The following is a 27,847-nucleotide window of genomic DNA, read 5'->3' as shown; positions in this document are numbered from 1 at the left end:
TACTTCTACAAGCGTAGACGCAAGGCTACACCGCGCTACCTCCGCCAACGTATAGCTAAAGTAAGTATTGATTTCTTGTTAGGTTCTGCTAAGGGAGCCTCTCTTCTATGCGAATGGATAGAGGAGACCAATTTCTTTTCCGAAATTTGCCCGAGTCATTGAGCAGGAACGTTAGGTGAAGACGGTAACCTGTAACATAGTTTAGATTAGGATAGACCATGTCGGCATAGCGCCCGGCACGTCCTTTTGTTACCAGACGTTAAATACATCATCATCATCATCATCATTCCAGAGCGAGCCTCGTACCTATTCTCTACTTTCAATGGATAACCGTTCTCTATCAAACATCTCGATGCCCACATTGTGACCACACGACAACAATCTTGTGATCAGCAATGGTAAAATACTCAGATATCATGCCCATGATCTTGTTGAACGTCTGGGTAGCTTTACGGAATTTAAATGCCTTATCACATAAGTAGTCAACTTACCTTAGCTGACTTGTGCGAGGTTTGGCAGACCTTGTGGATGAGATTCAAGAAGTCATACAAAGTGCAGCGTGTCTGATGGCCTTTTAATAGTGTGCAGAGGGGAGATTCTTGCACAATCAGTGATTTGAGATTGGCTTTGTATTGCTACTCGAGGTAAAAGTAGGGCTAAACTGTCCTATGTGAAAAATCGAAACCTGGGCGACTTTTCACCATCGTGCAATTCTGATGTGTCCACATCCGGGGCTTGAAGATTGACTCCTTGGGTCTTGTTCCTTCGACGATTCTCCAACTTCATCCACCCGCCGAGAATCAACGCCGAGGCCATTGCCAACACATTGCAGCAGCAAGTAACAATGAGAGTAGGGATGTACTTGGGCGCATATTCGGTCCGGAATGTTGCAGCTGATAATATGCCAGCAAAATTGCCCAGACCCACGAGCAAGCCCGTCGTGGCAGCGCGGCTATTCTCGTTCAGATTGTTGTTATTGTGCCATGATTGAACCAGGCATGAAGGTGTGTATGCTCCTGCAGCCATGAGGAAGCAGGCAAAGTAAGCCAATTCCCGGTTTTCAAGAACATCGATTGTGATGAGAATGATCATGCCGACCAGGGAGGTTGCTAAAGCACCAGCGATATGAAAAGTCCGCTCGTGGAAGTAGTCGGATGAGTATGCCGTCGCCAGGAGTATCACAAAGCCAACGGCGTTGGGGGCTACAGTCCAGAGATTTGTCTTGACGACACTGTAGCCGAGACGCTGAACGATCTGCGGCAAGAAGTTGGACGTCGTGGCGAAGGCGACGGGATAATTGAACGCGATGGAAAGCCAGAAAACGAACTTCCAATCCTTCCATAGCGTAAAACACTCTTTCCAGTCAAACCTGGAGTCCACTTTGTTGGAACCATCGCGAAGGGTCCGGGCTAAAGCTGCGGCCTTCTCTCTGTCGTTGAGAAACCAGGCGGTTGCCGGAGAAGCTGGTAGCCACCAAAAGGCTATGACTCCGACAAGCACAGTCAAGACACCTTCAATGAGCATGAGCCATTGCCAGCCTTGAAGCTTCGTGCCTTCGATTTGGAAGACACCGTAGGAGATGAGGCCGCTGAAGGCTGCCGCTAGGAGAGCACTGCCGAAGAAGATGGCGACGCGGAAGCCCAGCTCAGATCGTTTGTAGAATAAAGTGAAGTAAAACACCACGCCGGCGAAGAAACCGGCTTCGCATGCGCCAAGGATCAGTCGGAGCACCAGAATTCCGGCGAAGTTTTTCGATGCGATTTGGACGGTTGCAATGCCACCCCAGACCACCATCAACGTAGGCAAGACCCATCGTGCCGAGAATCTCTTTGTGAGGAGATTGAGGGGAAGGTCCAAGGTTCCAAAAGGGATGTAGAAGAGAAGAATGAGTAGGCTGTACTCATTTCCTTTGAAGTTGAGGTCTTTCTCGATCCCGTCGGTTTTGGCGTTGCCCAAGTTGGAACGGTCGACGGCATTGAAGAAGTACATGAGAGAGAGATACGGCAGCAGATAGAAGTCAAGCTTCCTCACTAGAAGCGTAACTGTGTAAGCGTCGAGTCGAATGTGATATGCGTTTGACTAGAGCTTACCATACGATCGTTCTCCTTCCGGGTCAACAACAACACTGCTGCCATGTTGGGGTGCATGCAGTGAAGAGGATTCGACATCATCAGATGATCCGCGCTTGAGGTCTTCGTCAGACTTGGCTAACGTCTTGCTGTCGGTGGCCATTGTCGCTGATATTGGAGGATGACCTTAATCTCAGGTATTTCTCCAGTGCGAGGGTGCCCCTGCCGAGTCTTGCCGATGTGCACAATACGTCTAACGAGGACGACTTTGAAATTGCGTTGTGGAAGGCTTGATATAAGGCACGCATCTTCACCCACTCTTGCGCCGAGAATGGGGGTGATTATGCATCCTGCAGCTCGATGGGGGCATCCTTTTGATTGGAGTATTCGTAAGCATCGGGGAAAGGTGCATATCAGCCATATCTTATCTTGGGCGTGCATCAGGTTTCTCTTATCAGATTTGCCCGGCCTGGTTGTAACCAACAATTCCGGCATCATTACCCGGTACGCCCCACTGCTATTACCCGAAGGATCAATACTATGTCAATTATCTACATGCCGATCAATCACTTATCGCGTCTCAGGACATTAGTCACACTATTTCGAGAACTACAGTGTCGCTTGAAGAGCGGGAATTCAGAGGCTTATGATGCGGTGGCTTTCAATAAGATGACGACGATTGACTGAGACATGCCATTCAATACCTGTGCTCAAGTGCCTACTTAATGATGTGAAGTTTGAGGCAAATCCCTAAGCGTAGGGAATGGGCTACAAGTGCCGGGGGCTAAACTAAACTAAGCTCACTCAATTAATTATGACTCCCTACTGTATCTTTCAGTGAGCTCGGAGATGAATGCGATGTAAAACTACTTCGTCGAAGTGTTTTGCTAACAAAAAGATTCGCATATAAGTGCGCAGCCGAGATGTACAGCTTTTGAGTTTGTTGTTCCCGTCGTTTTGTTCAAGACTTGAGGTCAGTCCGTCAATGTCAATGTATGTTATATGCGATCTGCGAAAATAAGCAAGATGGTTGATCTTAGGTGCTGTTCGGTGAATCTAGAGATTGAACGTTCGGTAATGAATTCAAAGGGTTTATTCCTCCTCGCTGTCTAATCTGCCAGGGGATGACCTTGGTCAGATATAGGTGTATTGGCAAGTGACACGTGCCGTCACCTACTGGAAACATGCCAACTACAAGTCACAAGACGGTCTAAGCCTCGAACAGGAATGTACGAGTTGAACTCACTCGCATGGTCATAATGAGTAAGTAGGAAATCATACAACCCTGAACGTCTACGTTTATTATCTTGCACCCATCGCGGTCAATGTTTCACCCATCTTATCCACGACTTAAACGTAATCCTCAGCAATGCCAACATAAAGTTCTGGCTGTAGCCCTAGTCAAATACTATCAAAGGTAGTGAGCTGTATCAAAGCACGTCTACCTCGAGCGACTGAGCATCAACTAATGTTGTTGTGGGGAACCTTTGGGTTTGACTTCTACTGCTATTCGGTATCCACCTCATCTCGGACTAGGAACAGGGCTACAGCAAATCATCTCCGCTTCCACAATCATCGTCAAATCAGCGTATCTGAGGGCTTGCCCTGACTCCTCACGCTGCATATTCACAAATCTCCTAACTCGTACTCAACTATCACAGGTTTTTCAACCACGAGATCATGGAAGGGTGGCCGAGTTGGTTATGGCGCCAGGTTAAGGCCAGCTTAACATCTGTTTCCTGGTGGGGCAACCCTCGCGAGTTCGAGTCTCGTCCCTTTCAATTAACTTTTGCTCTTCGACCAAACGGTATCGTGAACCACCTTTTGGTCTTCTAGGATGAGAGCATGTTAGCTCGTTGGCCCTTTGAGAGAACGAGGAACTCAGAACGAGGATCATGATCGCGTATCAGCAGTCCATCTATGAAGGTGCATATAAATGTTGAACATCTATATCGACTCGTTGCTAAAAAGGTTGGTGAGTTGTTACAAGTGAGCACGTGGTGAGACATCTGATCTCATCTCATCAGGGTGATCTAAGCTTAAAAGCGCCTCACCTCGGTGAAGAAATTTAGAGTTGTCGGTCAACTAGAAATGCCGCGGTGCTTATCCCATTTACGTCAGGCGGCACGAGCGTGGCAGTGCAAGCTGCTGATCGGATCGCGTTAGTGTTAAGACAGATCGAGTCAGGGGACATGTGTAGATAAACCCCTCACTGGGAGGCAGCCCGGGCGCATAGTTGCATGCGACATTTTCACTTTTTATTTTGTACAAGTCGACAACATGCAGACTACTGACTTTTAACCTGATAGCTTGAGACCAACGCCGGGAGTTGCACAGGCTTGGATTGTGGGTGGCTGGGCAAACGGGAAACATAACGAAGAGGGTGTCCCGCACGGCGTTAGTGTAATAACGCAGCACTGCAAACGAGGCGTTCCCTCATCATCACAACTCCCCAACGTCAGATGGAAGAAGGAGAGGCCCCCCGAACACCGGATTTGATTGACTGGACTCGACCGCTATCACCATGGGGTGATGGAGACTTGATAACGCGCGCCGCGAACGCCAACGATGTGCCCGATTTAGAGGCAGAGCAGCATGTCTCTGTCAGCGCCACCGCCAGCGTGAGCGTGAGCACTGAGGTGCCACCATCCGTGTATTTTACGATACATCGGTAAGTCTGCCGGGTTTTGCTGCCCTCATATCGGAATACCCGTAGCTGATGGAGAAAAATACAGAATCAGGCGACTTGTACTTGCAAGCATCGGTATAGCCGTCGTTGTTTCAATTGCCGACTTTAACTAAAAGCAATTTTAGATGACCCCTACACCCTAGATCAGCTCCGCGAGCCTAGGATGAACTCATTGGTTGTCCGACCTCTAGTCGATCGCTTATATGATCCTGACGATCCAACTGTCGGTATGTCCATTGCCCACAAACTCTGATCTGGCCAAGACGGCAAAGCTGATCCGAAAAGTGTACTGCCTTCTCGCCAATCGGATTCAGTTTCTCAGACAACACATCAGCACCGCGCATCATACTGTGAATGTTGCGCGCGCGACCCTCTGCGAGCTCGTCGCAAGCCGAGTACTGCGTCGGTATCACGAAGACCACCCAGGTCAAATAGGCCTACTCATCCTAGCGCATATTCTCGTCGAAGGGTTTGACCCATTCCAAGGCGCTCCCGAGGAAGTCGAGAGCGAATGCCGGCAAGCCCAGTGGCCTATCCAGCGTCGCGATGGCCATGAAAGAAAGCTCACGACATTGGAGCTGGCCATCATTTCTGAGAGCAAGCTCTTTCTAAGCTCCTCAGCATGTCAAAGGCTTGTCGATGCAGTTTGGCAAGGGGTCGTCACTTATACCCCCCTGTCGTTCGTCGATATTCTCCCTGACCACTACGAGTATGCCTCGGTTTCGCTCTATGAGCCGCACAGGGCACCGTTACTAGACGACAGACGCCTCATTGTACCGTGGATTAGACAAGTGACTGAGTTGTTTCAATTCGTCACTCTCGTTGCTCTTTATCTCTTGACGATGGTATACCGGAGTAACCCTACGGTCAGTGGATGGGAATGTCTGTTCGCTGTCTACACCGCCGGGTGGACTCTCAACGAATTTGCGGCAATCATTGAGCACGGGTGGGCAGTTCACTCTCAGACTCTGTGGTCTTTCCTCGATATCACGTTCAGCTTCATATTCAGCTGCTACATCTTCGCTCGGGTATATGACGTTTTGGCGTATGGCGGCGTCATTGCTGACGGCTACGGGGTGCACATTCTATGCCTGGCAGCTCCTGTACTACTTACTCGCGTGGCCTTTACAATCATGCCAGACAACATTGTCTTCATCGCCATGCACGCCATGATGAAGGATTTCACCCGCCTAACCTTCATCTCGATATGGTGCTTCATGGGCTTCTTCCTATCCCTGCAATGGCTGATAGGAAGTAACGAAACAGCCACCAATGCGAACGGTCAGCCTGCTTTGAACTGGTACGATACCTGCAAGTGGCTCATCTGGACGTGGTTCGGCTTGGATGGCACAGGAATTGACCGCTCTGATGAGTTTCACCCCATTCTGGGGCCAGCTCTAATGATTGCATTTGCATTCCTTGGCAACATCCTCTTCCTCACGATCCTGGTTGCGCTCTTGAGTAATACGTTTTCAAAGCTCATCGCCGACGCGCCTGCGGAGATCCAATTTCGACGGGCCGTACTCACCTTCGCCGGAGTCAAGAGCGACTCAATATTCGCCTACCCTCCACCGTTCAATCTGATGGCCATCGCAATCCTCCTCCCGCTAAAATCTGTCCTCAGCCCGCGATCATTCCATGATCTCAACATCTCCGTCATACGCACGTTGAACGCGCCAGCGCTCCTTATAATCAGCGCTCTGGAACGTCGCCGGCTCGCTCACCCCCGTCGCGCACGGTCGCAGTCTCTGCTCAACTGGAGCTTCAGTGGGTTCAACCCGCACGGAGACATTCAGGCCGTTTTCAAGGTGGAGCCGCCGCCGGGGGTGGAGCGTGAGCTGGAGGAGTTGGATAACCTGAGCGATGTCGGCTTCGCGGAGAGTGAGCTCGGCTCGCGAGTATCGTGGGATGTGAATAGGTCAAGATCGCGGCGGAGAATGGCGAGGAGAAGGCGGCCAGGGAGAATGGTATCTCCAATTAGCGTTGTGTTCCCGTTGCCGAGTGTTCAACGGGCCGGCACAAACGAGTTTGAGCCGCTGTCCGGATCGCCTGCGAGACCGTAGTTCCGTCAAATGGTCAGTCACGGCACTCAGAACACCGACACATATTAAATGTGACGTGGCCTGGCCTGGGAACGGGGAGATAGGGCTACAGCGGCCCCGGACAGGAATTGTCGATAACCCCCGGTGCATTGGGCCCAGGGAAGGGATTACCGAAAGGAGATTTTATTGCACGCTGCACGCTAGAATCGTTTGCCAGACCAGAACCTCAATAAGAAAAGTACAAAGCCCGCGTATGGTGAATGGATGTGGTTGGAGAGCTAAGTGCTTTGAGATGCCCTCAATTTACCGCCTCTCATAAAGTTTGCCATCGGAAAACGGCATTTTTTTGTCTTCGCTGTTCAGGTAACGTAATCAAATTTCACCCAACAGGCGGTTAAGAACCCAGCCCAGGTTGTTTATTCTCAGGGGCTTGTCCGGAAAACCACTATCGATCTGTTTGTGCAAATTGAGGTGAGTTTCAGATAGTATCCACCGGCTGCCGGTCTGTCCGCCAAGGCGTTTTCGAACAGTGATAGTGATGCTATCCTTGAAAGGATTAGAAAACATTGCCATTCCTTTGCAGTGATAATCAAATAAACTTTGCAAACTGGTTCGACTGCGCATTTGCGAGAATCTTCGCGGTGGGCGGCCGCACCGCACGCCTTCCGCAGTGCAAACCGAGCTTGGAGAAAACCTGTCCGGCGTTTAAATGGCAAAAACCTTAATGAAGGGTTTCTGTTTGCGAGCATTGAACCGAGCTGCACAGCAATTCAGTTTGGGCTTAGCCTCAATAATTCCACGGCAAATAGCACGAGGGGTAGAAAACAAAACTGACGTATAGATGTTGCGGTTCACCATCAAAGAGTCGAAGCGAGCCTCGGGGCGGTAAACCTCAAAAAAACGTGGCGCAACGCTAGAGTATTCAACCCGTGGACGTCCACTAATAAAGAAATAACTTTGGAGCTTAGCCACCTCCTTAAGGCTTGACTCGTGATCCCCTCACCTTTAGTTAGCCAAGAGCCGCAGCGAGCCCCGGGAGGAGAGGAAACTAAATAAGGGTGCTTGGCAGTATCCAGAGACACGGGAGACGCCATTGGAGGAATGTTCGATCTGAAGTCTCCGTCCTGCACTCCGCATGCAAGCCCTTCCCTACACCAAGTGCCGTGGTCCCGCCGCTGTAATTGGATGTGACCCTATCGAAGGCCTTCAGATGAACGCAATCGACTAGACCGCAAGGAGAAGGTCTTTGTAAGGACTATCAAACCGGGGAAGAGGTGGCTGATCCAGAGCTTCGGTGCCGGGTTTCCCAGAAACACATGGTGAATAAATACAAGGCGACTTTCCCCATGTCCTTAGCGTTGTAGTACCATATCCCACCGTATTCTGTCTTTACTTTCTTCTACACCCTCTTTCATCATGGTTGCGTTTCTCCAACTTCTTACATTCGCCGTAGCGGTTGCCGCAGCTCCGGCTGAGGTTTCCCTCGACGTCGACAAGAACTGCAATGGCAAGTTCGCTAGAACTCGCCCTTCTTCCAAGTCGCTGGTCGTCGATGCTTCCGGCAAGCAACCCAACAGCTACCCCACGCTCAACGGCGCCGTCGCCTCCCTGAAGAACGTTACCGACGAGCAGAGCATCTTCATCATGCCCGGCACCTACACTGAGCAGGTCCGCATCCCCAACTACCTCGGCAACCTCGTCATCCAGGGATACACCTGCGACGGGCGCGACTACGCCGAAAACCAGGCCACACTCACCAACAATCTCTCCCGCACCATGGCCAATATCACCAGCAACGACCAGACCGCCACCCTCCGCCTCTGGGGAGACAACATCAAGATCTACAACCTTAACATCGCAAACACCTTTGGCCAGGCTGACAAGAACGGCATGGCCCTGGCCGTCAGCGCGCAGAAGACCAACCTCGGCTTCTACGCCTGCAAGATTACTGGATACCAAGACACCGTCTACGCCAACGAGGGAAGACAGATCTACGCTAAGACCCTCATTAACGGCGCTGTCGACTTCATCTTTGGCCTGCGCGCCGCTGCCTGGTTCGAGAAGTGCGACATCCAGACCATCGGAAAGGGCTACATCACCGCCAATGGTCGCGACGCCGCTAACAACACCTCCTTCTACGTCTTCAACAAGGCCAACATCACCGGCACCAGCGGAACGGCCTCCGTCACCCTCGGTCGTCCCTGGAGACCATTCTCCCGTGTGGTCTTCCAGCACAGTGAGATGAGCGACGTCGTTGCCCCCGCTGGCTGGTCTATCTGGGATAAGACGCAGAGCACGGCCGATGTCTACTACAAGGAGTTCCAGAATACGGGTCCCGGTGCGGCGGGTGTCAGGGCCAACTTCAGCTCCACGCTTACCAAGGCTGTTCAGGATGTCGAACTTCTTGGCGAGGGATTCAAGAAGGAGTGGTGGGTCGATGCTTCCTACTTGTAAGCAGGGAAACCGGTTTTTTTTTTTAAAAAAAAACGTAGCATACTTGATTATTATACGAAAAGTTTAGTCAGCGAAAGATATTCTATCAAAGCACATACTCCAATTCCAAAATGCGGATGGGGCATAGTTCTCACTGTCAAGTATTTACCAAAACTCAATAATCCATTGCAAGCAATTCAGTAATATTTGATGTGATCTACGCACGTTTAGTGCATGTGAACATCATGCCTCAAAGGTTCGGACGTCTGTAAGCTATAGTCTGTGATAGATACATGTATCGGAAGCGATATTCTCGTGTTCTTCATCAAGGATATTGGCCTCAGAAAGTCGGCTTAGCTGGGTTGCTTCCACCAGATCAGACGTGGTTGCCGACGTTGTCACCGGCCGAAGGCTGCGTAGTCACACGTGACCTTTGATCGTACGGATCAGACATCCACTAGGGACTACTTAAAGTAGTACAAAGCTTACATGTCAGCCTTCGACTCTTAGTAACACATTATCTTTGACATGCCTAAGGAACTACCATACATGCCATCCATCAGGATTTGCACTTTTTGCCGATGTGAACGAGTTCATCTCTTCATGTCTTCAAGCATCAAACTTGATGTTTAAGCGTCTTGGTAGCCTCGTCGCATGTGTCAAGCTTCAAGAAGGACCTGAAATTCTTCGCTGAGGCACGTGAAGCTTAGGACGTTCATGCACTTAGGTAGTCTAAATAGGGCCTGGCAGCATTCTCAATGTTATAGCACTCACAGGCAATTCATGCTGTTCTTTATTGTGGGCAGTACACACTGCTCATCTGGACCAACGAGGCAAGTAATGAGGCAATACGACTGGTATTGACGGTTAGTTGGTGATGTTGTGGTGAAGGTGAAAGGTGGCTGCGGTGGGCTGGATCAACCAGGAAGTGGATCGGGCAGCTGGTGCCTGGGGCACCAGCTACTGCCTCAGGTATCCACAGTCTCACATTTATGAGTGCCCCCCAATCAAAAAGTGAGAGCATCTACAGGCATGTTGATCCGCCTCACTTTTGTGGACGGAATTGACGCATGATGTCGAGTTTTAGACCCACGCCGATGTCAGGCAACCAAAGTCATCACAACTGCCTTCCAGGTACGGAAATCTTCAAATAAGCACTCGGGGTTCCGACACCAAAGTCACTCCGAAAATCCATCGCTGAGGCCCTACGATGCTAAACGCAAATAGGGTCTCCGCATATGTTGTGGGTCGATGTAAGCATATTATGGAAAGGCACGAGCCGTGATCCGAATGATCCCACCCAATACGACATCTTATCGCTAAGTTCGTGATGTCCGCGAACTAGACATCAGCCACTTCCATCCAGAGAGCTAGCTCATGGGATGAGATTCAAATTTGACGTATCTCATAACTTGAAAACGAAGACACTGTTGTGTCTCGGAAGTGGCTCGAAGCTCAATAGTTGGAATCTGGTTCTATCGTGTTGACAGTGAGAAATGGCTCAGCAGTCTTTGCACCTAGTAGACTCTATGATTGAAGTCAAATACCCTGCCAAGATCATCGCGGGGCCTCGTATCGGCCCACCGTGAAGGAATGCGTCGAAAGTCCCTATCAGGTTTAAATCCTTCCGGTCAGATTGAGAAACGGGACCTGATCTCAGACCCGGCTAATCGGCATGCGGGGCAGGTTCATGCAATGTGCCGCAACGGTGCACTCGCCCGAAGGATCAGCAGACATCGATCGAAAAAAGATCATTAAATTTGTTTTAATACTCAGTGTCCGGGGGTTCTCGATGTCAGCTGTAGCGAAAACTTCCATGAGGCTGCAAACTTCCTTCGGCCAGGAGATCAGTACGGTACCTGCACAAAATGATAAACATACTCCTGTCTTGGCGCCATATTGAGTGGGTCACTCAAATCGAGGCAGATGGTTGTAAGTCCAAACTCTTCTGAGATCATTTGATGCATGTAGCATGGAAAACTGCATATGGTAAGGTAACTGATACTGTGCCAGGGCTCTTTCTCGTCAGTCTCATCACTACGCTCTACCTGCTTTACGTTTCCTGCACGACCGGCGTACGATTCAAGAAGATCGGTCAGTTCACTCGCGATACTCGCGACTCGTTGTGTCAACCTAAGCTGATCTATCACCAGTAGGATGGGTCTTTCTTGGGTTTGTGGAGTCGATGGTTTTGTTCATCCGCGGTAACCGCAAAGGCCTAGACTTAGCTGACAAACAACGGTTGTTGTTTCTGTGGGCTGCCCAAGTGTTTACTTGCTTTGTGCTATTTTTGTGGTCATTGCAGGACTCAAGTTTGGAACTAGGCGAATCCCTCAAAGAAGGCTGAGCAAAAGGCTGTTAAGCCTTGAAGATTATCAAGGGTTAAGCAACATCCGAGCATAATTAATGGCTGAGATGGGTTGGTCTTGGTGGACGATATTTCTGCCGATATAGAACATGATAGCACGCTTTAGAGCCTCGAAACCAAATCATTAGCTTTAATAAAGGTCCCATTGGGTAAGTCAACCTACCCACTTTTGGCCACCACATTAAATTTGGTCTTAAAACATCACCACTAACTACACTTAATTAATTAACTACCTTCTACTGCCACTATAATATAGTCACTACCTGTTACGGCCAGCTAGTCGTAGGGGTAGTTTGCAGAAGTTGAGGCTGCGGAACTGGTAACAGTAATCGTAGTCGGGGATAGCTTCAGGGAAGCTGGTGGTGGTGGTGGTTTATTTAACGTCTCGAGCGACAAGAGACGTGTCGGGCGCGATGCCGACATGGTCTATGCTAATCTAAACTATGTTACAGGGCTACGTCTTCACCCAACGCTCCTGTTCAAACCGCTCCAAAATGAAGCAGATCTTCTCACCTGACCAGAATTCTCTTATCCGCCATCCTTTTCCCGGGTCGCTTCATCCACAAGGAAAGTAGTTCGGATAGTGCTAGGAAAAACCACAAGGGGGAAAAACCTAGCACGGCCGGTCGTGATGTGGTTCCACGCCTTTCTCTTCTCCACTTTGCATTGGAGCGAAGCAAAGAAGGCGTACAGCAAATCGGCTCCCAGCCGATGGCAATACAGGAGCCCGCAACAATCGCTATCCGTTACTGCCTGAACAAGTCAGGCTCTGGCAGGAGCGAAAGTGTTCAAGACCTTCCAGACAGAAGGTCTGGCACGGAGACAGAAAATGACCTAACTGCTGTCGTAGTGAGGTATGTTTGCAGAAGTTGAGGCTGCGGAACTGGTAACAGTAATAATCGAATGTAATAAACAGATGTAATAATCAGATGATTATTACACTGGGTCGAATCGGTCTCAAGTAGGGAAGTGTTACGACCCAACATGCACGACCAAGTCCAGGGCCTGCCCCGCAGGACCACGGTGACTACGGCACACCATAAGTGCACGAACTATGGGAACATATGCGTTACCCTACGGAACGGAAGAACTATGGAGCAAGTTACGTGATGATAAGATAAGGAAAGCCGTATGCCAAGAATACGGAGTCCGTCCCTTTGAGGTACGGACCCCGTATGTTCAGAATACGGAATCCGTACGGTAAACATACGGATAAAGGATATGTTCAGAATCAAGACTTGTATATAGGATGGACTCGAGCCGGACTCTAGGACAGACTTTCCATAGCTCTTCAGCAATTAACTTCGCATCAGGATTAACATCCGCTTTCAGCTACTACCTTGACAAGACTACGATTGATCACCGAAGCCTTACCTACCCTTACGATTGACAGACATAGTTTCCTTGAAACTATTCCACGACTACGATTACTGTTACCAGTTCCGCAGCCTCAACTTCTGCAAACTACCCCTACGACTAGCTGGCCGTAACAGTTGACTTACCTAGCGCCGACTGGAACGTACCAAACAGTCGTACGCGACCAACGCGACTCACTTCCTAACGTAAACGTTCCTAGGGAGTCTCAAGTTAGACGCACTTTGATATTACGTTGAAGATTGCTGCAGAATTCATAGTTCTGGCGGAATCGCGCAGCACCTAATCGTTTAAGGAGTCCTGACAGAATCCATGCATGCTCCTTATGCGAGTCATGGACATAACCCATTCGGAATGGTCTGACCATCACGAAACAGGCCAGACTGTCATTTCCACCTGGTCTTAGCTCTGCAAGACTTATTAGGATAGCATTAGGCCCACAAGCCTGTGGTGATTCCATCCACTCTTTAGTACGAATAGACGCTCTTTTCTGCTCACTCACATATGCATATTCCGCTGGCCACCCTGACTAACCGTCAAGTCCCCGAGGGCCGAAAGCTGAGCCTCCTTTCTCCAAAGAATTTTACGATCTTCCCATGAGAATTCCCATCGTAATGACTGTCAGCATGGTGTTATGCGGCAGATCGGCAATCTTCCTGGCACGGTTGAGTGTGCCTAATTCAACGTTAAATCGGGTCTCTACACAGTCAGCGGCTAGACGGCAGCATCCGACTAATACTCTTCGGTGGGGAAACATGGATCATCTCCTGACTTTGAGCAACTAGAATTTCAACTGGCCCTTGCAGAACTATCTGCTACTGGTAGACGTGCAGGATTTCTTCTGTGACTGCCTGGAAGTGTGGGACTTGCACCTCGAGACCCGAGAAGGATCGTCTGGATGTTGAGTTTGCGAGCTGACACGATGCAGACGAAATTTGGGTATAGATATGAGTTGCTTAGAAAGCTTATAAAAGCAATGGCTATGTCTCCGAGTTATGATCTGCCAACTTAGACACACATCTGCCAATTTGGGACTCAATCATTTCTTTATCTTACCAACACCTCAGAATGTTCTTCCCGATTCTCGCAACTCTTCTGGGTAGCGCCATCGCCCACTCTGTGGTCACCGATGTCACAGCTCTTGAGGTTCGTGAGGTGAGTATGAGCCCAGTCTCGCCCCTCACTGCCCGTGCAGAGTGCTCGACTCTCTCGACTGTCATCGAGCAGATCGGAACTAGCAGTGAGGCAGCCATTTATGCTACAACCGGCGGCCTCACTGCCCTGTATGTCTGCAGACGTATCAACGGACGTGAATGCGACACTCTTGCCAGCGCCATCGCCGCCGGCGTTGCAAGTATCTTCCTGATCCTGCAGAGATCTGGTGCCATCTCCGCTCGCGATGGCAGCACTGAGTCCCTCGTCGACTTCCTCACTCGGGAGCTTGCCGCCGATGGCTCTACCTTCGCTTCAATCATCGACGCTACCCCCCACCTCCTCGCTCGCTACGACTCCGACGCCCGCACCCCTCAATCCGTCGCCAGCGTTCAGGGTCTCAACTTCCTCAACACCACTCTGAACCTGCACGTCTACGACTTTGGCAACGGCGAGGGTCACATCTACCTTCCCTTCGATGAGGAGCAGGAGCCCATCACCAAACGCATGGAGAAGCGTGCCTCGGCCCCTGGCTTCAAGATCTCCTACACCACTCGTCTCCAATCCAAGCTCACTCGCGCGCACCAAATTGAAAATTTTCAGCGTCTTGCCACCTACTGGAACACCCGTGCCAGCTGCTGCAGCCTTCATGACCTCATGGGCTTCGTCAAGACTGACCATTCTGCCAACTTTTACTACCGTATCATCCCTGAGACCGTTAACTTTGGTCTCAACTACGAGTCTGTTGATGTTTGCGGTGGTATGGCTGGCTTCTTGTAAGCGGACATGGCCAAAGCTCACTGCTGACTCTCAATCTTCTTGTTGTGGGACTTAGGTGTCTCAAGAGATGCATTCAATCTCAACGAACTCGTCATGTTGTTGTTGTTGTTGTTGTTGTTGTATTTTAACGCCGTAGCGGCAAGGGCGCAGCCGCCCTTGCGGCAGACCTCCCGAAGGGTATATGGCGTGGAGGGCCGTAGGCCTATAGCTATCACTAGATACAGTCCAGCTCGTCCTCCAAATCGTGCCCAAAGGCAACTATGTGTTTAACCTGTCTCTGGGTGCCGCTGGCTTGCCCGAGACAGTGCTATGGTCGTCCCTAGAACGCAATTCCGCCATTATCTCCTATCCTTCGACCCAGAGCCCGCAGGCTTCTGGTTTACACAACGTTCCAGTAACCGTCCGGAGTATATCGTAATAGGTAATACCGCCACAAGGGAAACCACAAGGGGCAAAACCTCGTAAGACTAGGTTGTAGGGCTTGCTGTTAGGTTCTGTAACGAGCATAGCTGTGTATAGCCGTGGCTATACATCGCTACCCAATGGTCGTTTCGTCTCTTCGAGGGAGTCTTCGATCGTTTAAGGGGCAAAGGTGCTGAGAGAGCGAAGTCGAAAAGTCGGTCGGTGATGTTCAATTTGGGCCCGGAAGCGCCACTTGCGCCGGGAAAGAAAGTCGCCCGTCTCCTTCGGGAGGCTAGATGGAACCTCTGCTCCCTGCCCTACCAGGAAGACTTCGTCTAGCCTGCGGAAGGCGAATTCGAGTCGACGGCGGCTCGTTAGGTTGAATAATCGTCGGCTCGATTCGAGGGGAAAATGTGCGTTGTTAAGGGTTTGATTAGCGTATAGCTAATCCACCCCAGCGCGCAGCGGCAAACCGCGGGGACTGGGGCCCCTCCTTAGCATGGCACTAACAGCCCGTGCCAAGCTGGAGAGATGTTTCGTGGAGGTTGGAACTCGTCATGTAAAGCAAGGGCATTGAGCAAGCGAATTGAAAGAAACCGATTGGAATCGGAAATGGCATCAGTCACTCTTTGGTACTATCAATTCTCAGACCAAGTAATAGAGTACATATATATATATCTCCCACTGCTAGATGACGCTGCTACATCCGTCTCCTGCCTTCCTGTAACTTTGCTCTATTCCGAGATTATTCATAGGCGGATAGAATGTAAATTTAGTCGGGTTCTTATGTTGTTCATTATTGCCCCTTAGAAACGTGTTATTTACTTATTTTATCTGCCCTAGAAACGTATTATATATATGTATTAACGGCATCTAGCAGTTGATGATACTTTAGCAAGGTGTGTTTTTACCTCAAATAAGTTTGGTACATGCACGCCATGATTCTTAGCTTTTTGAGAGGTCTTTAGTGCAGTGGCAATGATTTGAAAGCGAAGAGACAGGCCCATGTCGTTACAATACTTCAACAAATGAGGAAGAGTTTATATACAAGTTGCTAAGATTGGTCATACACTTGTGTGGTGAACACTAATAATACATACAATACAAAATTACAGTAAAGCTGAGGTAAGCCTATATGAAACCTCATGTGGCTGGGTATGTCTTCTCAACTACTACCCCACAGGGGTAGTTGTCCTTTCCAGCCTGACTTCCGGCAATGTTCATCAGAGTGTTCCACAGATTCGTGCAGACAGGAAGCGAAAAGAAACCGGGCGTCTGTACACCTCCCGTCCACATGAGTTGATCCACGCCTCCGGCGCTGTCGTCCACGGAGATGGTGTAGCCATTGCGATTTCCGCTATTCAGATAGCCGCCGTATGAGCTGATGACAATATCTTCCAAGGTAATGCCACCCCAATTCTTGCCGTCGAGAACGTCATTGGTGGCACCTGCCATCAGTTGGAAGGGCGGGTCAGAGTCGGGCAGACCAGGCGTATCGGCTTGCACGTCGACTCGGTAGGTACCGACGGTCAGAACGTAGAACTGGTTGCCGTTCCAGCATACGCCAGCTTTCTCGTGTGTTTCTTGCGTCATGTATGGGTTCAGTGTGTTGGGCATGGTGCTCGAACATGCATCACCAGTTTTTCTATAGGTCAAAGTTTGTTAGCCACTTTTCCCGATCCATGTCTGCAGAACCAGTCTTGGTTGAAACTTGAAAGTATCAACTTACAGCACGAAAGGCGTGTAGGCAGCAGGCGCTACTTGCCACGCAATAGGAATCATTTGTCCGAACATGATGGTCTCGACCACGTTTATCATGCCGGAGAGATTGATATCGACAGGCAGCATGTTCATCATGCCGTCTCTGATGAAAGACTCGAGCATGCCTATGGTTGTGCTATTCGACCCGGAGAAGATCTCCGACAAGTAGTCTTCTTGTGTCTTCTTCCATACGTCGAATAAGGCGCCCATTGCGGAGGTCAAATCGTTTTGCACACTTGCGGAGTCTTTGGCACTGCCCGGAACAGTTAGAGGGATGACATCAAGTAGGCACAAAAAAAACAGACTTACGATTTCGTGTTGTCCTTGCTTAGAGCGAATGACGCGGAGATGGCGTTGTTGAATGTGTCTTTGGCGAATCCGAAATTGTTGCCAGCAAATATTGCGGCATCCTTGATGACTACCAAAAGGTTAGCTCAGATTGGTCGAGCTTACAACACAAGGTTAGCTAGGCTTACCGATATTCCACAGACCAGCCGATGCAATGCCAATGCCAAACGCCATCACATCCAATATGGTTTTTATGAGAGTCGACTGATCATCCGCCTTTAGCTGAGGCGCGAAAGTAGATATGAAGTCTCCCATGGCAGCAGATATGCTCAGCTGAGCATCTTGGAGCGCCTCGTGGTATTTTTGGTATACCTTGTCGTGTGTTAACTGACTTGACCTTGAAAACAGGAAGTTCGGGTACTTCATACATCGTGTAACTTGGAGAAGGAGTTGAGGAGAAGGAATCTGTGAAGAATGAAATGTCAGATCATGTCAGAAAGACTCTGGATTTGGATTAAATTGAACTGAACTGTACTTACCCTGCTGGGTGCTTGGTATCAGCACACTGTACTGTCGTTGAGCATGGTGTGTTGACAGGATCTTGGCAATCCCATCCCTCTGGACCGCCGTAAAAGTCGCTGATGAAGGCTGGGAACTTGAGCTGAGCTGAAGTTGTTCCCGGTTTGTAGTCCTGCCATGCTGCAATAGCTTCTCTCCATGATGCATTCGTGTCAGCTAATGCCCATCGGACATTAGCTAGAACCTTTGCATCGGTAATGTTGGCGTCAGAGCAAGTAGTTTGCTCCCATTTATCGGTACGCGTCCAAAGATTAGTAGGAAAAGCATGAGCGTTAGACGCCAACAGAAGGAACGCTAAGTTGCGCATTATGTTATGTGATGTGATAGTGAAAGTGGCGATGTTGCAGAGTCAAAACTCCGAACTCATTGCTAGCTCCCGGCGAGTCTAGATAGTAATAGACTTGTCAACAACAAGAGTCGGTTGACCCCTTTGTGACTTCGTGGAAAGGGCTGACCGATTCTGAGTCGTAACCTATATATCAAGGCGCTTGAATAATCATAGGCAGAAATTTCTCCCACGTGTAAGGTGCAATGAATGGTATTGGTGTCGCCTGGGTACAAAAACGGGCCAGGCGAGCGAGCCGGTGGAGGATTTTGAGATTCCCATGGCGACACTTTGATCACTTAAAATGTTAGTGATGGGCCATTCTAAATGTGATTTGGGACGAAACAAGCTTTTAATATATCAGAGTTGTTCGCCTTTCCTAGCAAGCGCGGAGCACGTTTTCTGAACTGAGTCATTGCCGCAAATGATCGTGGCAGGATCTTCAAGCACGTGGGCCGGTAAGTGGTCAACATAGCAAAAGTTACAGGCAAGCAGCATATTTTCTGCCCTTTGCTCTCATTATAGTACGCAATGTCGGCATCGCTGGCTCAAATGGTCCCTTGTCCCATCATCCTTCACGACTCAAGTAACGCGTCAATGCGACCTTCACCACTGCGAATATCCAGTTGCCACCGTCCTACTTGGAAGACAAAAGAATCGGTTTCCGACCACTTCTAAACAGACAGCTCAGGACCGTCTCTTGAATTTGGAGCTTTTGCACATCCACAAAGTCTGATTAAGCGGAAGAGTCAACATTTACGTTCGATATGGCCTTGAAACAGTGAGTTTCACAATTTCTGACTCTATGTCACAACTGGACTGACCGCTGCCAGGCTCGCTCTCCTTCTATTTTGCCTGTTCTACAGCCCAGTCGTCTTAGCTTCAGGTTGCAACCAAATACACTGCCAGGTCTCTGTCTGCGCCCCGAATGCAGACGAGGCATATAACGTGGCAAGCCTCGGGCTCGTCGCAATCATGGGACCAGACTGCGCGAGTTGGCAACCAAACTCGCCCGTAAGCGGTGGTCAAGGTGCCTGTGCCAGCGGTCTTCAGACATTTACTGGTGCTTTTGATATTTGGCGTGGCTGGAACGCAATGGGTAGCGATTATTCTGCGACTTTCGCTCAATGGGGGAACTTCTTGGGCGCTACATGTACAGGTGGCAAGACTGTCTCGTGCGATCCGAAGTCAGGACAGTTCCCTAATCCTACTACTGGAAAGTGTCAGACTCAACAATGGTGAGTTCCAAAAACAAAGCGTAATTTGAAGAGCTATTCAATCAAGCTAACAAGATGATAGTGTTATCGACAAGACTTGCTGAGGGAAAGGGCCTGGACGAACGATGAAACTCTACCAACTATTAGTAACTATCAGAATGTTGTGTGACTTGGAATTTCGTCACTCATCAAGTTTTACGATAGTCTCGGTTTCTATGTAATAAATCACATTTGCCCATATCCACAGCATAACCAACTTGAAGTCTGCCAGTGAGGCTCCAATCTTTCAACTCTTAACGAGAGCAAGCATGCATGTGCTGCCAGTCTCTGGGTTGTCGTGCTGGCCATCATGTCACGCTATGTGTATTTATATGGGAATCCATAAGGAATATGAATTATTAAGATACTGGGCAACTCAGCAAGAGAAAGAGGACCCTATTTATCTATTTACCCGGTTTATATCCCGTAACCGTTACTAAAGACTATCCCGGCAGCTGCGGATATTCGATACTTTTGAGTTCCCTAGTTAGTCTAGCCATAGCCGGTACCGACGCCGGCCCTAAGATAATCTAATGCCGGATACGTATCGGAAGGTTAACGGGTGGTCTGCCCATATCCAGGATACCGGGGACTCCTTCTATACGGCCGGCTCTGACCTTACCGTTGACGAGGCTATGGTCCGATTCACAGGCCGGTCCCTTGAGACAACAACAATCCCGACTAAGCCGATCCCGACCGGCTTCAAGATATGGATCTTTGCCCAATCAGGCTACTGTCTCCAGTGGCTCTGGCATATCCACGGAAAGGGCCCGTACGGGCTAGTCCCACAGGCCCGGCCAGCGCCATATGACGAGGCGGCAAAGCAGGCCCTTTTAACGCCAACGCAACGGGTTGTAACGACCCTAGTTACCCTGCTTCCGGCAACAATCTACTACGTCTTTCTAGATAACCTCTTTTCTTCTGTCCGGCTCTTCCGGGCTCTCCGGAAGCAGCAAGTCGGAGCTTCTGGCACTTACCGGAAAGATAGCGGGATAGATAAGATCCTTGTTGCCGAGAAAGCAACTGAAGGACAAGATATCCCTTGGGGCAAGATATATTATATTCCTACGTTAGATGGGAAGGTATAATGTTATAAAAACTACCTTCTAAGGATTTTTATACTAATCAGTTCTTCTAGGTTAACCAGTTTACTTGGAAAGACAATGCTATTATACTCTTCTTGACAACGGTCTTCCGAGAAGGCCAGGATGTTATCCGGAGCCGGCGCCGACCGGCCGGAGATACTGCTGTAAAGCGGGCTGCCCGGAAAGTCTTCGGCGCCGACGTCCGGAAGAACCTGCCAGTGCTAGTACTAATAGACGAGTATAATTATAAGATGAACGGCGTTGATATTAGTGACTAGATGAGGTCCTATTATCAATGGGGCTACCCTATCCGGCGAGGGGGCTGGCAGGCAATTGCTTGGGACTTTCTGTTAGAAGTGATCGTTGTGAATAGCTATCTGCTGTAGCTCTGGGGCAAGCCTAGTTGGCGATCTATTAAAAAGCAGTATCAATAGCGGCAACTGCTTGCAGCCCAGCTTATCTAGCAGTTTGGACCATTAGCAGGGGGTCGGCAAAGATCACGACCTAAGCAAACAAGAGATAAAAGGAATACCTCTATTCCTTAGTAGCGCTATCGTAAGGGATCGAGAAAGTCATATTCGCCTTGCTCCTATTGTAGTAATACAACAGCCTTACGATCCCGCCAGGCTCTAGGCAAGATATCTGGCAATAACCTTAGAAAGCTACGAAGGTATATTCGAAAAGGCTAAGTTACTTAGATTACGATATATCGTTATGTACCGACCGAGATTGCTGGTACCTTTGGCATAACCCAAATATATAGACAATATAAGTACCTTAAAACGTGCCTAATTATTGGCTGACACAGATGAGCCTGTATGCCCTTATTGGCCGTACCCCGCACAAGGGCTCCGCTGACGTTAAGCAGCAGTCAATGGGATAAGCGATCAAATCAGCTGCGTGGCACTGACTTTGGCTTCAGTAAGTAGGACCATACTGAAAGCTCGCGTCAGACGTTTTACTGTTTATGAGCTTAACTTTGTTTCGGAGGATCCATGGATAAGTGATGATAGCAGTCGAGATGCCAAGAGCAATTTTCGTTGCTTGTCCTCACCGTCCTGCACGACTCTCGGCCCGGGAAGTAACCTCTAAGAATTTCAAAGCTGAAATCCTGCACCCACTTTATTCGGTGTTGTGTTTATAGTCGCTGGTGATGAGTTGGGGTTCTCGGAAGCATTTACGGCAAATGTCTGAGGGACTGGAGGATACATGTACACGCGGCTCCACGGAAGCCGGCCAATTAAGTCAACGCTGCACAAGCTACGACGGTTAAAGCATGTTCCAAACGTCCTAAATTTGCTTGCTTCTGACTTATGTTTGCGGCCTTCATGTCGTATCTGGGGGTCCCTGATTGAACGGTATGCTTAGTGTGATTCGGTTGCCAAAGTTTTTGCTCTTCAAGCCGCACTTGCCAACTCAAGGTTACTGGAACGTTGTATAAACCAGAAGCCTGCGGGCTCTGGGTCGAAGGATAGGAGATACTGGCGGAATTGCGTTCTAGGGACGACCATAGCACTGTCTCGGGCAAGCCAGCGGCACCCAGAGACAGGTTAAACACATAGTTGCCTTTGGGCACGATTTGGAGGACGAGCTGGACTGTATCTAGTGATAGCTATAGGCCTACGGCCCTCCACGCCATATACCCTTCGGGAGGTCTGCCGCAAGGGCGGCTGCGCCCTTGCCGCTACGGCGTTAAAATACAACAACAACAACAACAACAACAACAATCGTTCAGACGACAAGCGGTAACAGAGGCGATTTTCAGGTCCAACAGGCGTCAATCTCGAACGTCCACGGGATAAGGCTCGATGACTGTCTAAAGCTCCAGCAGTGCCAAACGCTTCGGCTCGCAGCACTCCGTAGTCATGCTAAGAAGAATTCTTAATGGCTCGGAAAGGTTCGTGAGCGGGATGATAACATAATACTGACTGGAGTGTGTGCGCACACAATTCATGCCTTCACTGATCGGCTAAGCACCGCACTCCCCTCTCTTACCCCTTTGGGGAACTACCTACGCTACCTCGGACGTATTTAACCTCCATCCTGGAGTTCCACCCAACGAACAAAACTGCCTGTCTTTCAATTCCCTTACATACCTCCCGAGCTCTGTTCCACGCATTGAATACTGTCGCAAAAACGACGCCGTTAATTACGGGCAGCAATTAACGCCATATATACCCTACGACAAATACCCTCTTCTTTTCGTTCTAGATCTTCCTCTGCAGCTCTCGAAAGCAAAATAATCTTTATCGCTGTCATTACAATGGTTCCTGCGACTATTGAATGGTTTGGTACGTCTGGAACCTGGCGAATGTCCTATTGAAGAAGTTGTGAGCTGACCTGTCCATGAAAACTAGGGGCCACTACGTTCAGGTTGCGAGCTAATGGGCTCGTCTTGTTCCTGGATACATGGCTAGAAAGACCGTCTGTGTTGCCGAAATATCTCGACATTGACGACATCAGTCAAGCAGATTACATCTTCATATCTCACGCTCATTTCGATCAGTATGTTACTTTGCCACCTGCTGGATTATAGATTTGCTCGCGGAGGCTAATATCTCTCGTACCTAGTCTGCCTGGTGCGGATAAGATCGCGAAGAAAACAGGCGCCATAGTCATCGCCAATGGAGAAGCAATCAATCTTCTCCGAAATGCCGGTGTAAATGAGTCACAGCTCTTTCCCGTCGCCGGCGGAGAGCGTATTCCGTTGTTCACCAAGAACGACCGCAAAGCCGCGGCGGCTGGCAAGATACCCATTGCTAATGGCCCGCCTGGAATGCCCCCCATGCCACATCATTCGCGCGCTGTCATGTCTGCTCACGTTTGGCCCTCTTTACATGCTCTTATGCCGGGAAGTGGACATCACGACATCCCCGAGGAGATTGATACCGGAACAGTGTACATGGGCGAAGCGACACCGTATGCGTGCACGCTTGACATCACAATGGGTATGAAGTATGGCCTTATGCGCATGAAAGAAATCATGCCGCCCGACCAGATGGACGACGGAATGAAGTCCTTTGCAGACTACATCAGCGACAGAGAGAATAACGTTTTCTCCAACTACGACGGAGGTCAACTTGCCTACAACTTCCTCATCGGGCCTGGACAAACTGTGTTCTGGAATGGACATCTGGGCGGCTATGAGGGCATCCTTAAGAGCATTGAACCCACTCCGGACGTAGCGATCCTCACCATCGCCGGCCGAGCCAATCTAAACGGTCGACCGTACGAAGGCTCGGCTGCCCAGTTCGCGACGAACCAAATCCGCTGGCTTTCCCAGCCCAAGAAGGTGTTCTGGGCTCTCCATGACGAGGGGTACGTTTCATCTCGAGGAACAGGTGGGGGAGCGGTTGCTCATGTCACTAATGCGATGGGCGGGCTGATAGCGCGATCAAACCGTACCGAGTAAACACTGCTGCCGCGACTGCCATGGTCCATGCCCAGACCTCGTCAACGGTGGAAGAGCTCGATTTTGGTCTCGCAAAGCCACTTTTCTGATTATTCCAAGCAATGATAGGTGGACCTGGTTTGCTGGAATCTGACCTGGATGCATGACTTTTGGCACTAGGCGAAGATATCCAAAATGGTGGGTTTCTGGTATTTCACGACGAACCCCAACCACTCAAGTTTCATGTCGCTTCGTGGGAAGCAACATAACGCAACCGGCGTATCGACGGACAACTGCGGGCACCGAACACCGAGCCACTCGGAGGCCAGCCCTGGGCCCCTTCAAGAGCCCGTGTGGGGCCTGACATTGTACCCGGTTGTGGGGCTTTACCTACTTGTAGTATGAAGTTGAAGACATCAGATATTTCTATGATCCTCTCTATGGAATGACTCCGCATCCGCAGTGCCGCTATTCTTTGCCGAACTTTCGCGGTGCTCTGAGCACTTGCAGGGGACTGAAGATGATTGCATGAGGGCGCACAGCTACCCACCAGATACATGTGACCGGTGAGATCCAAGAAAAGAACATCATCGTGGCCGTCCGCCTTCCCTTCTCAAGTACAATCTCGATAGCTGATGCCCAACTACTTTTCACCATGGCTACCTCCTTCAAGATCATCATCGCGGGAGGCGGTCTCGCCGGGGCGCTACTCGCAAACGGCTTGATGAATCACGGCGTAGACGTAACCGTATACGAACGAGACGCAGATGATGCTAAGAGAGAGGGATATCAGATTCGATTGGGTGAGAGCGCCATGACAGGTTTCAAGGCCTGTCTCAAGCCAGCTGAAATTGCGACTATCAAGTCGCAGTTCAGTCAAATGTCCTCGACAGGCCTCACGGCACCGGCCTTAATGAATACGAGATTCCAGACTCTGCTTGACTTGGGCCAACTCCCATCCTACAGTGCGTCTTCCGCCATCAATCGTGTTGTGCTCCGAGATGTTCTCATTGCTCCTTTACAGGAGAGGGGCATCATCCGATTCGGAAAGGCATTTGAAGGATACGAAGTTGTCAAAAGCGACGATGGGCAGGAAAGTGTGAGAGTTCATTTCGCCGACGACACTACGGATGTTTGTGATGTTCTTATTGGCGCAGATGGCAGCGGATCAAGGGTAAGATTCCAAAGAACAGAGATAATCATGAAGGGAACTGGGGCTGATGAAAGCGTCTACAGATCAACAAGCAAGTCGGAGCTCGCAATATTGTACCAATTGACAGCCATGCCATGATTCTCAGCAAAGGCCCTTTGCCCGAAGACTGGACGGAGAAGTTGCCTTCACGTCTGACCAAAAGTCCACTTATTACATTTGCCGGCGGTGTTTCCATGTTCTATGCGTGTACGTAAAATCTGGAATTGTGCCACTGTTCAAAGAAGGGCGCATTGAAGACTGACGTTTAGACACTCAGTATTTCTACCCACCGCGGACGAGACGACCCAGAAAGCCGAGAATGGCGCAAGATATAGCACGAAGGATGCGTCTTATTACTGGGGTCTTATGATTCCCAAAGACAGAATGCCGACCGATGACTGGAACAAGGTGGAGGATTCCATGAAGATTTGTCTTGACGCGACCAAAGACTGGGCACCTGAGTAGTGAGCCGGCAAGCACCTTCCTCCATCACCAATCACTGATGCCGCGCCTTGATAGCCGAACAATGTTGACAACAGGTTTCGACGACACGAGCAAGGGCCATATTACTGTAGCACGCATGCGAGCAAGCAAGAGACTTCCGAAAACATGGCGGAAGAACGTCAGACAAACAACCGGTGACGAGGGACATCCTCGGGTCTGGCTGATAGGGGATGCAATGCATGCAATGCAGCCTAATAGGTCGGTTGATCAATCCGATACACATATGTTGACCCGATGTACTGACGCACATTGCCATTTCAGGGGAATGGGAGGGAACCAAGCCTTCCATGATTGCGCCGACGCCTTACCTCAACTACTCGCACTCAAGAAGAAAGCTGATTCGGGCATCGGGCCATCGACACTGGACATCAGCGTAGCGTGCAGTCAGTACGAGAGCAGAGTGATCGATCGAGCTTTCCCATGGGTGAGCAAGAGCGGAGGAACCAGTGTCCCAGTAAGTGACTACATGTCCGTTTGTGTTTGAGCCCACAAGGTTCATTTGCTGATTTTCTTCCAAGATGATCAACTTGGACGGGTGGCTTGGATGTTTGGTCTGGATGATTGGATCGTTCTTGGTGTCGGGATACGTCCTTATGTCCCGAGTCTTGAGGTCCGGGGTAAGGCCTTGAGGTGGGAGGGTTCGATGCGACGCAGCGACATCAGTCCGACGCTGGAGTTGAAATGTAGCATGTATGCTTAAAATTAAAGTGACAAGTCTTGAATGCTGAGTTTGTCTTGGCATACTATGATCAACTGCCAATGATCTCGCCCTTCATGCATACAACATCACCCTTCTCGACAAGTAGCTGATACTTGTTCCCACTCTCCACATCACATGCAGCTGTTCGAAGAGTGTACTTATCACCGGCGTACAGTGGAGACATAGCTCGATAAGTGACCTGACGCGCCTCCCTGCCGTCCTTGCCGTAGACATCTCTCCAGTAGTCCAACATGTTGATCAGATTCAAAGGCCCATGGACCACAACCTCGGGGTGACGCTCGATATCCTTCGTCCAAGGCTCATTGTAGTGGATCATATGGCCATTAAAGGTGAGAGCAGAAAACCTGAACAGGCCAACGGGCGACCATCGAAAGTGACGGACTGTGCTCCCTTCTGCACTCTGCTGATCGTTGATGGTCGATGGCCCAAAAGCAGGTGGTCTATCACTTCGTGGTGGTGCCGTTCTCGCAGCCAGCGACACGTCAACTTCGGGTCGAAAGATCCACGATCTGAGCACGTCTTAGCTTCGCTACCTCCGCAACAGACTGACCATGAGTCGTTCATGACTTACCTTTGGTCTTTGACAACTAATCCATCACGACCCCGAAATTCCTTCTCGACATCCACTAACACCATTTCATCCCCACTTCTACTTTTTTTCGGTGTCGCTCCGACAAGTCTCGTCCTCTCTTCGACAGTCTCGCCAACCTTCAGCGAAGTCCCCTCCACAAACTGCATCTTCCCGCCAGCCCACATCCGCCGCGTAAACGGCGCCGGTGCGTTGAAAGTCTTATCTGTGCCGTCCATGCCGAGCTCACTCTCGATGCCCGTCGGGGTGAAGTAAACGAGATGGTAGCCTGGAGGCAGGGGCGTACCTTGAGCCGGTGCTTCTGAAGAGACGTCAACACCGGGATGCAGCTCTTTTCGATTGAGGGTCAAACTCAGGCGTTGTAGTTGATTAGAGTCGAGCAATTGGTTACGGACAACATCTTTACTGGCAAATGTGTCCATGAGCTTGGAGGCTGCGTCTGTTGCACTTGTGGTGATAGATCGCCGTGAGCGAGCGGTGCAGTGACGGAAGGCCGGCCGTATTTGATGGACCAGGGATGCCATTATGGACGGAAATTGGGACCCGAGGGATTCTGGGCGTGTACGAAATACTCAGGGCTCGCAGGTAATTCGGAGGTATTTGTTCGTTCGGTCAAGTGTAATCAACACATGCCTTTCATCAGAGACCCTTCGATCAAGGTGTTGGTTCGAGCCGGGAACTGGAAGAGCCTCGGGATGTCAAGACTGACCCAATTGCTGACCAGAAGAACTCCAATCCCTTTGATTCGCCGCATGAGGAATGATCTGAGCAGCGTCGATCTTAGGTCTGTGGGTAACAGAGCCGCCGGCTATATGCTTTCGGCTTCTTGAAAGTTCATTGAACAAAG

The 27,847-nt window shown here is 49.9% G+C and overlaps 10 protein-coding genes and 1 non-coding gene across 11 annotated transcripts; 8 read left to right on the top strand and 3 right to left on the bottom strand.

The window, feature by feature from the left end:
• Nucleotides 1-613: 613 nt before the first annotated feature.
• Nucleotides 614-2,279, bottom strand: BDP81DRAFT_99927 (major facilitator superfamily domain-containing protein). Its single transcript, XM_060596565.1, has 2 exons — nucleotides 2,091-2,279; nucleotides 614-2,030 (listed from the first exon to the last, which is right to left on the bottom strand). The coding sequence occupies exons 1-2, from the start codon at nucleotides 2,230-2,232 to the stop codon at nucleotides 667-669; spliced, it is 1,506 nt and encodes a 501-aa protein (XP_060441174.1). The 5' UTR covers nucleotides 2,233-2,279; the 3' UTR covers nucleotides 614-666.
• Nucleotides 2,280-3,751: 1,472 nt separating this feature from the next.
• Nucleotides 3,752-3,850, top strand: BDP81DRAFT_t280. The gene has a single exon. It is a non-coding gene; the product is annotated as a tRNA-Leu (tRNA).
• Nucleotides 3,851-4,531: 681 nt separating this feature from the next.
• On the top strand, nucleotides 4,532-6,821 carry BDP81DRAFT_328548 (nonselective cation channel; the record flags this gene model as incomplete). Its single annotated transcript, XM_060585227.1, has 4 exons — nucleotides 4,532-4,740; nucleotides 4,805-4,833; nucleotides 4,884-4,985; nucleotides 5,044-6,821. The coding sequence occupies 4 exons, from the start codon at nucleotides 4,532-4,534 to the stop codon at nucleotides 6,819-6,821; spliced, it is 2,118 nt and encodes a 705-aa protein (XP_060441173.1).
• A 1,120-nt stretch (nucleotides 6,822-7,941) lies between these two features.
• On the top strand, nucleotides 7,942-9,429 carry BDP81DRAFT_436308 (pectinesterase). Its single transcript, XM_060591122.1, has one exon. It carries the CDS (start codon nucleotides 8,217-8,219, stop codon nucleotides 9,252-9,254), a length of 1,038 nt encoding a protein of 345 aa, XP_060441172.1. The 5' UTR covers nucleotides 7,942-8,216; the 3' UTR covers nucleotides 9,255-9,429.
• Nucleotides 9,430-10,845: 1,416 nt separating this feature from the next.
• BDP81DRAFT_436306 (uncharacterized protein) lies at nucleotides 10,846-11,843 on the top strand. The gene is made up of 3 exons (XM_060591121.1): nucleotides 10,846-11,165; nucleotides 11,247-11,327; nucleotides 11,390-11,843. Exons 1-3 carry the CDS (start codon nucleotides 11,102-11,104, stop codon nucleotides 11,578-11,580), a joined length of 336 nt encoding a protein of 111 aa, XP_060441171.1. The 5' UTR covers nucleotides 10,846-11,101; the 3' UTR covers nucleotides 11,581-11,843.
• Nucleotides 11,844-13,544: 1,701 nt separating this feature from the next.
• On the top strand, nucleotides 13,545-15,009 carry BDP81DRAFT_436303 (uncharacterized protein). The gene has a single exon (XM_060591120.1). The coding sequence runs from the start codon at nucleotides 14,044-14,046 to the stop codon at nucleotides 14,905-14,907; it is 864 nt and encodes a 287-aa protein (XP_060441170.1). The 5' UTR covers nucleotides 13,545-14,043; the 3' UTR covers nucleotides 14,908-15,009.
• Nucleotides 15,010-16,452: 1,443 nt separating this feature from the next.
• BDP81DRAFT_328492 (uncharacterized protein) lies at nucleotides 16,453-18,244 on the bottom strand (the record flags this gene model as incomplete). Its single annotated transcript, XM_060585220.1, has 5 exons — nucleotides 16,453-16,954; nucleotides 17,039-17,323; nucleotides 17,380-17,480; nucleotide 17,861; nucleotides 17,898-18,244. 5 exons carry the CDS (start codon nucleotides 18,242-18,244, stop codon nucleotides 16,453-16,455), a joined length of 1,236 nt encoding a protein of 411 aa, XP_060441169.1.
• Nucleotides 18,245-18,991: 747 nt separating this feature from the next.
• Nucleotides 18,992-19,504, top strand: BDP81DRAFT_499670 (uncharacterized protein; the record flags this gene model as incomplete). Its single annotated transcript, XM_060595494.1, has 2 exons — nucleotides 18,992-19,043; nucleotides 19,096-19,504. Exons 1-2 carry the CDS (start codon nucleotides 19,030-19,032, stop codon nucleotides 19,502-19,504), a joined length of 423 nt encoding a protein of 140 aa, XP_060441168.1. The 5' UTR covers nucleotides 18,992-19,029.
• A 3,222-nt stretch (nucleotides 19,505-22,726) lies between these two features.
• Nucleotides 22,727-24,436, top strand: BDP81DRAFT_436298 (uncharacterized protein). The gene is made up of 4 exons (XM_060591119.1): nucleotides 22,727-22,894; nucleotides 22,961-23,108; nucleotides 23,175-23,921; nucleotides 23,993-24,436. Exons 1-4 carry the CDS (start codon nucleotides 22,867-22,869, stop codon nucleotides 24,102-24,104), a joined length of 1,035 nt encoding a protein of 344 aa, XP_060441167.1. The 5' UTR covers nucleotides 22,727-22,866; the 3' UTR covers nucleotides 24,105-24,436.
• Nucleotides 24,437-24,445: 9 nt separating this feature from the next.
• On the top strand, nucleotides 24,446-26,379 carry BDP81DRAFT_99820 (uncharacterized protein). The gene is made up of 6 exons (XM_060596564.1): nucleotides 24,446-25,168; nucleotides 25,231-25,393; nucleotides 25,464-25,647; nucleotides 25,706-25,888; nucleotides 25,952-26,144; nucleotides 26,209-26,379. The coding sequence occupies exons 1-6, from the start codon at nucleotides 24,650-24,652 to the stop codon at nucleotides 26,317-26,319; spliced, it is 1,353 nt and encodes a 450-aa protein (XP_060441166.1). The 5' UTR covers nucleotides 24,446-24,649; the 3' UTR covers nucleotides 26,320-26,379.
• Nucleotides 26,380-26,439: 60 nt separating this feature from the next.
• On the bottom strand, nucleotides 26,440-27,524 carry BDP81DRAFT_328507 (uncharacterized protein; the record flags this gene model as incomplete). The annotated part of the gene is made up of 2 exons (XM_060585222.1): nucleotides 26,440-26,920; nucleotides 26,983-27,524. The coding sequence occupies 2 exons, from the start codon at nucleotides 27,522-27,524 to the stop codon at nucleotides 26,440-26,442; spliced, it is 1,023 nt and encodes a 340-aa protein (XP_060441165.1).
• Between the last annotated feature and the right edge of the window lie 323 nt (nucleotides 27,525-27,847).

Source organism: Colletotrichum phormii (assembly GCF_030913505.1).
Source record: "Colletotrichum phormii strain CBS 102054 chromosome Unknown BDP81scaffold_21, whole genome shotgun sequence".
NCBI lineage: Eukaryota > Fungi > Ascomycota > Sordariomycetes > Glomerellales > Glomerellaceae > Colletotrichum > Colletotrichum phormii.
The sequence above is the reverse complement of the archived record's forward strand: the minus strand, read 5'-3'. Positions and strand labels throughout refer to the sequence as shown.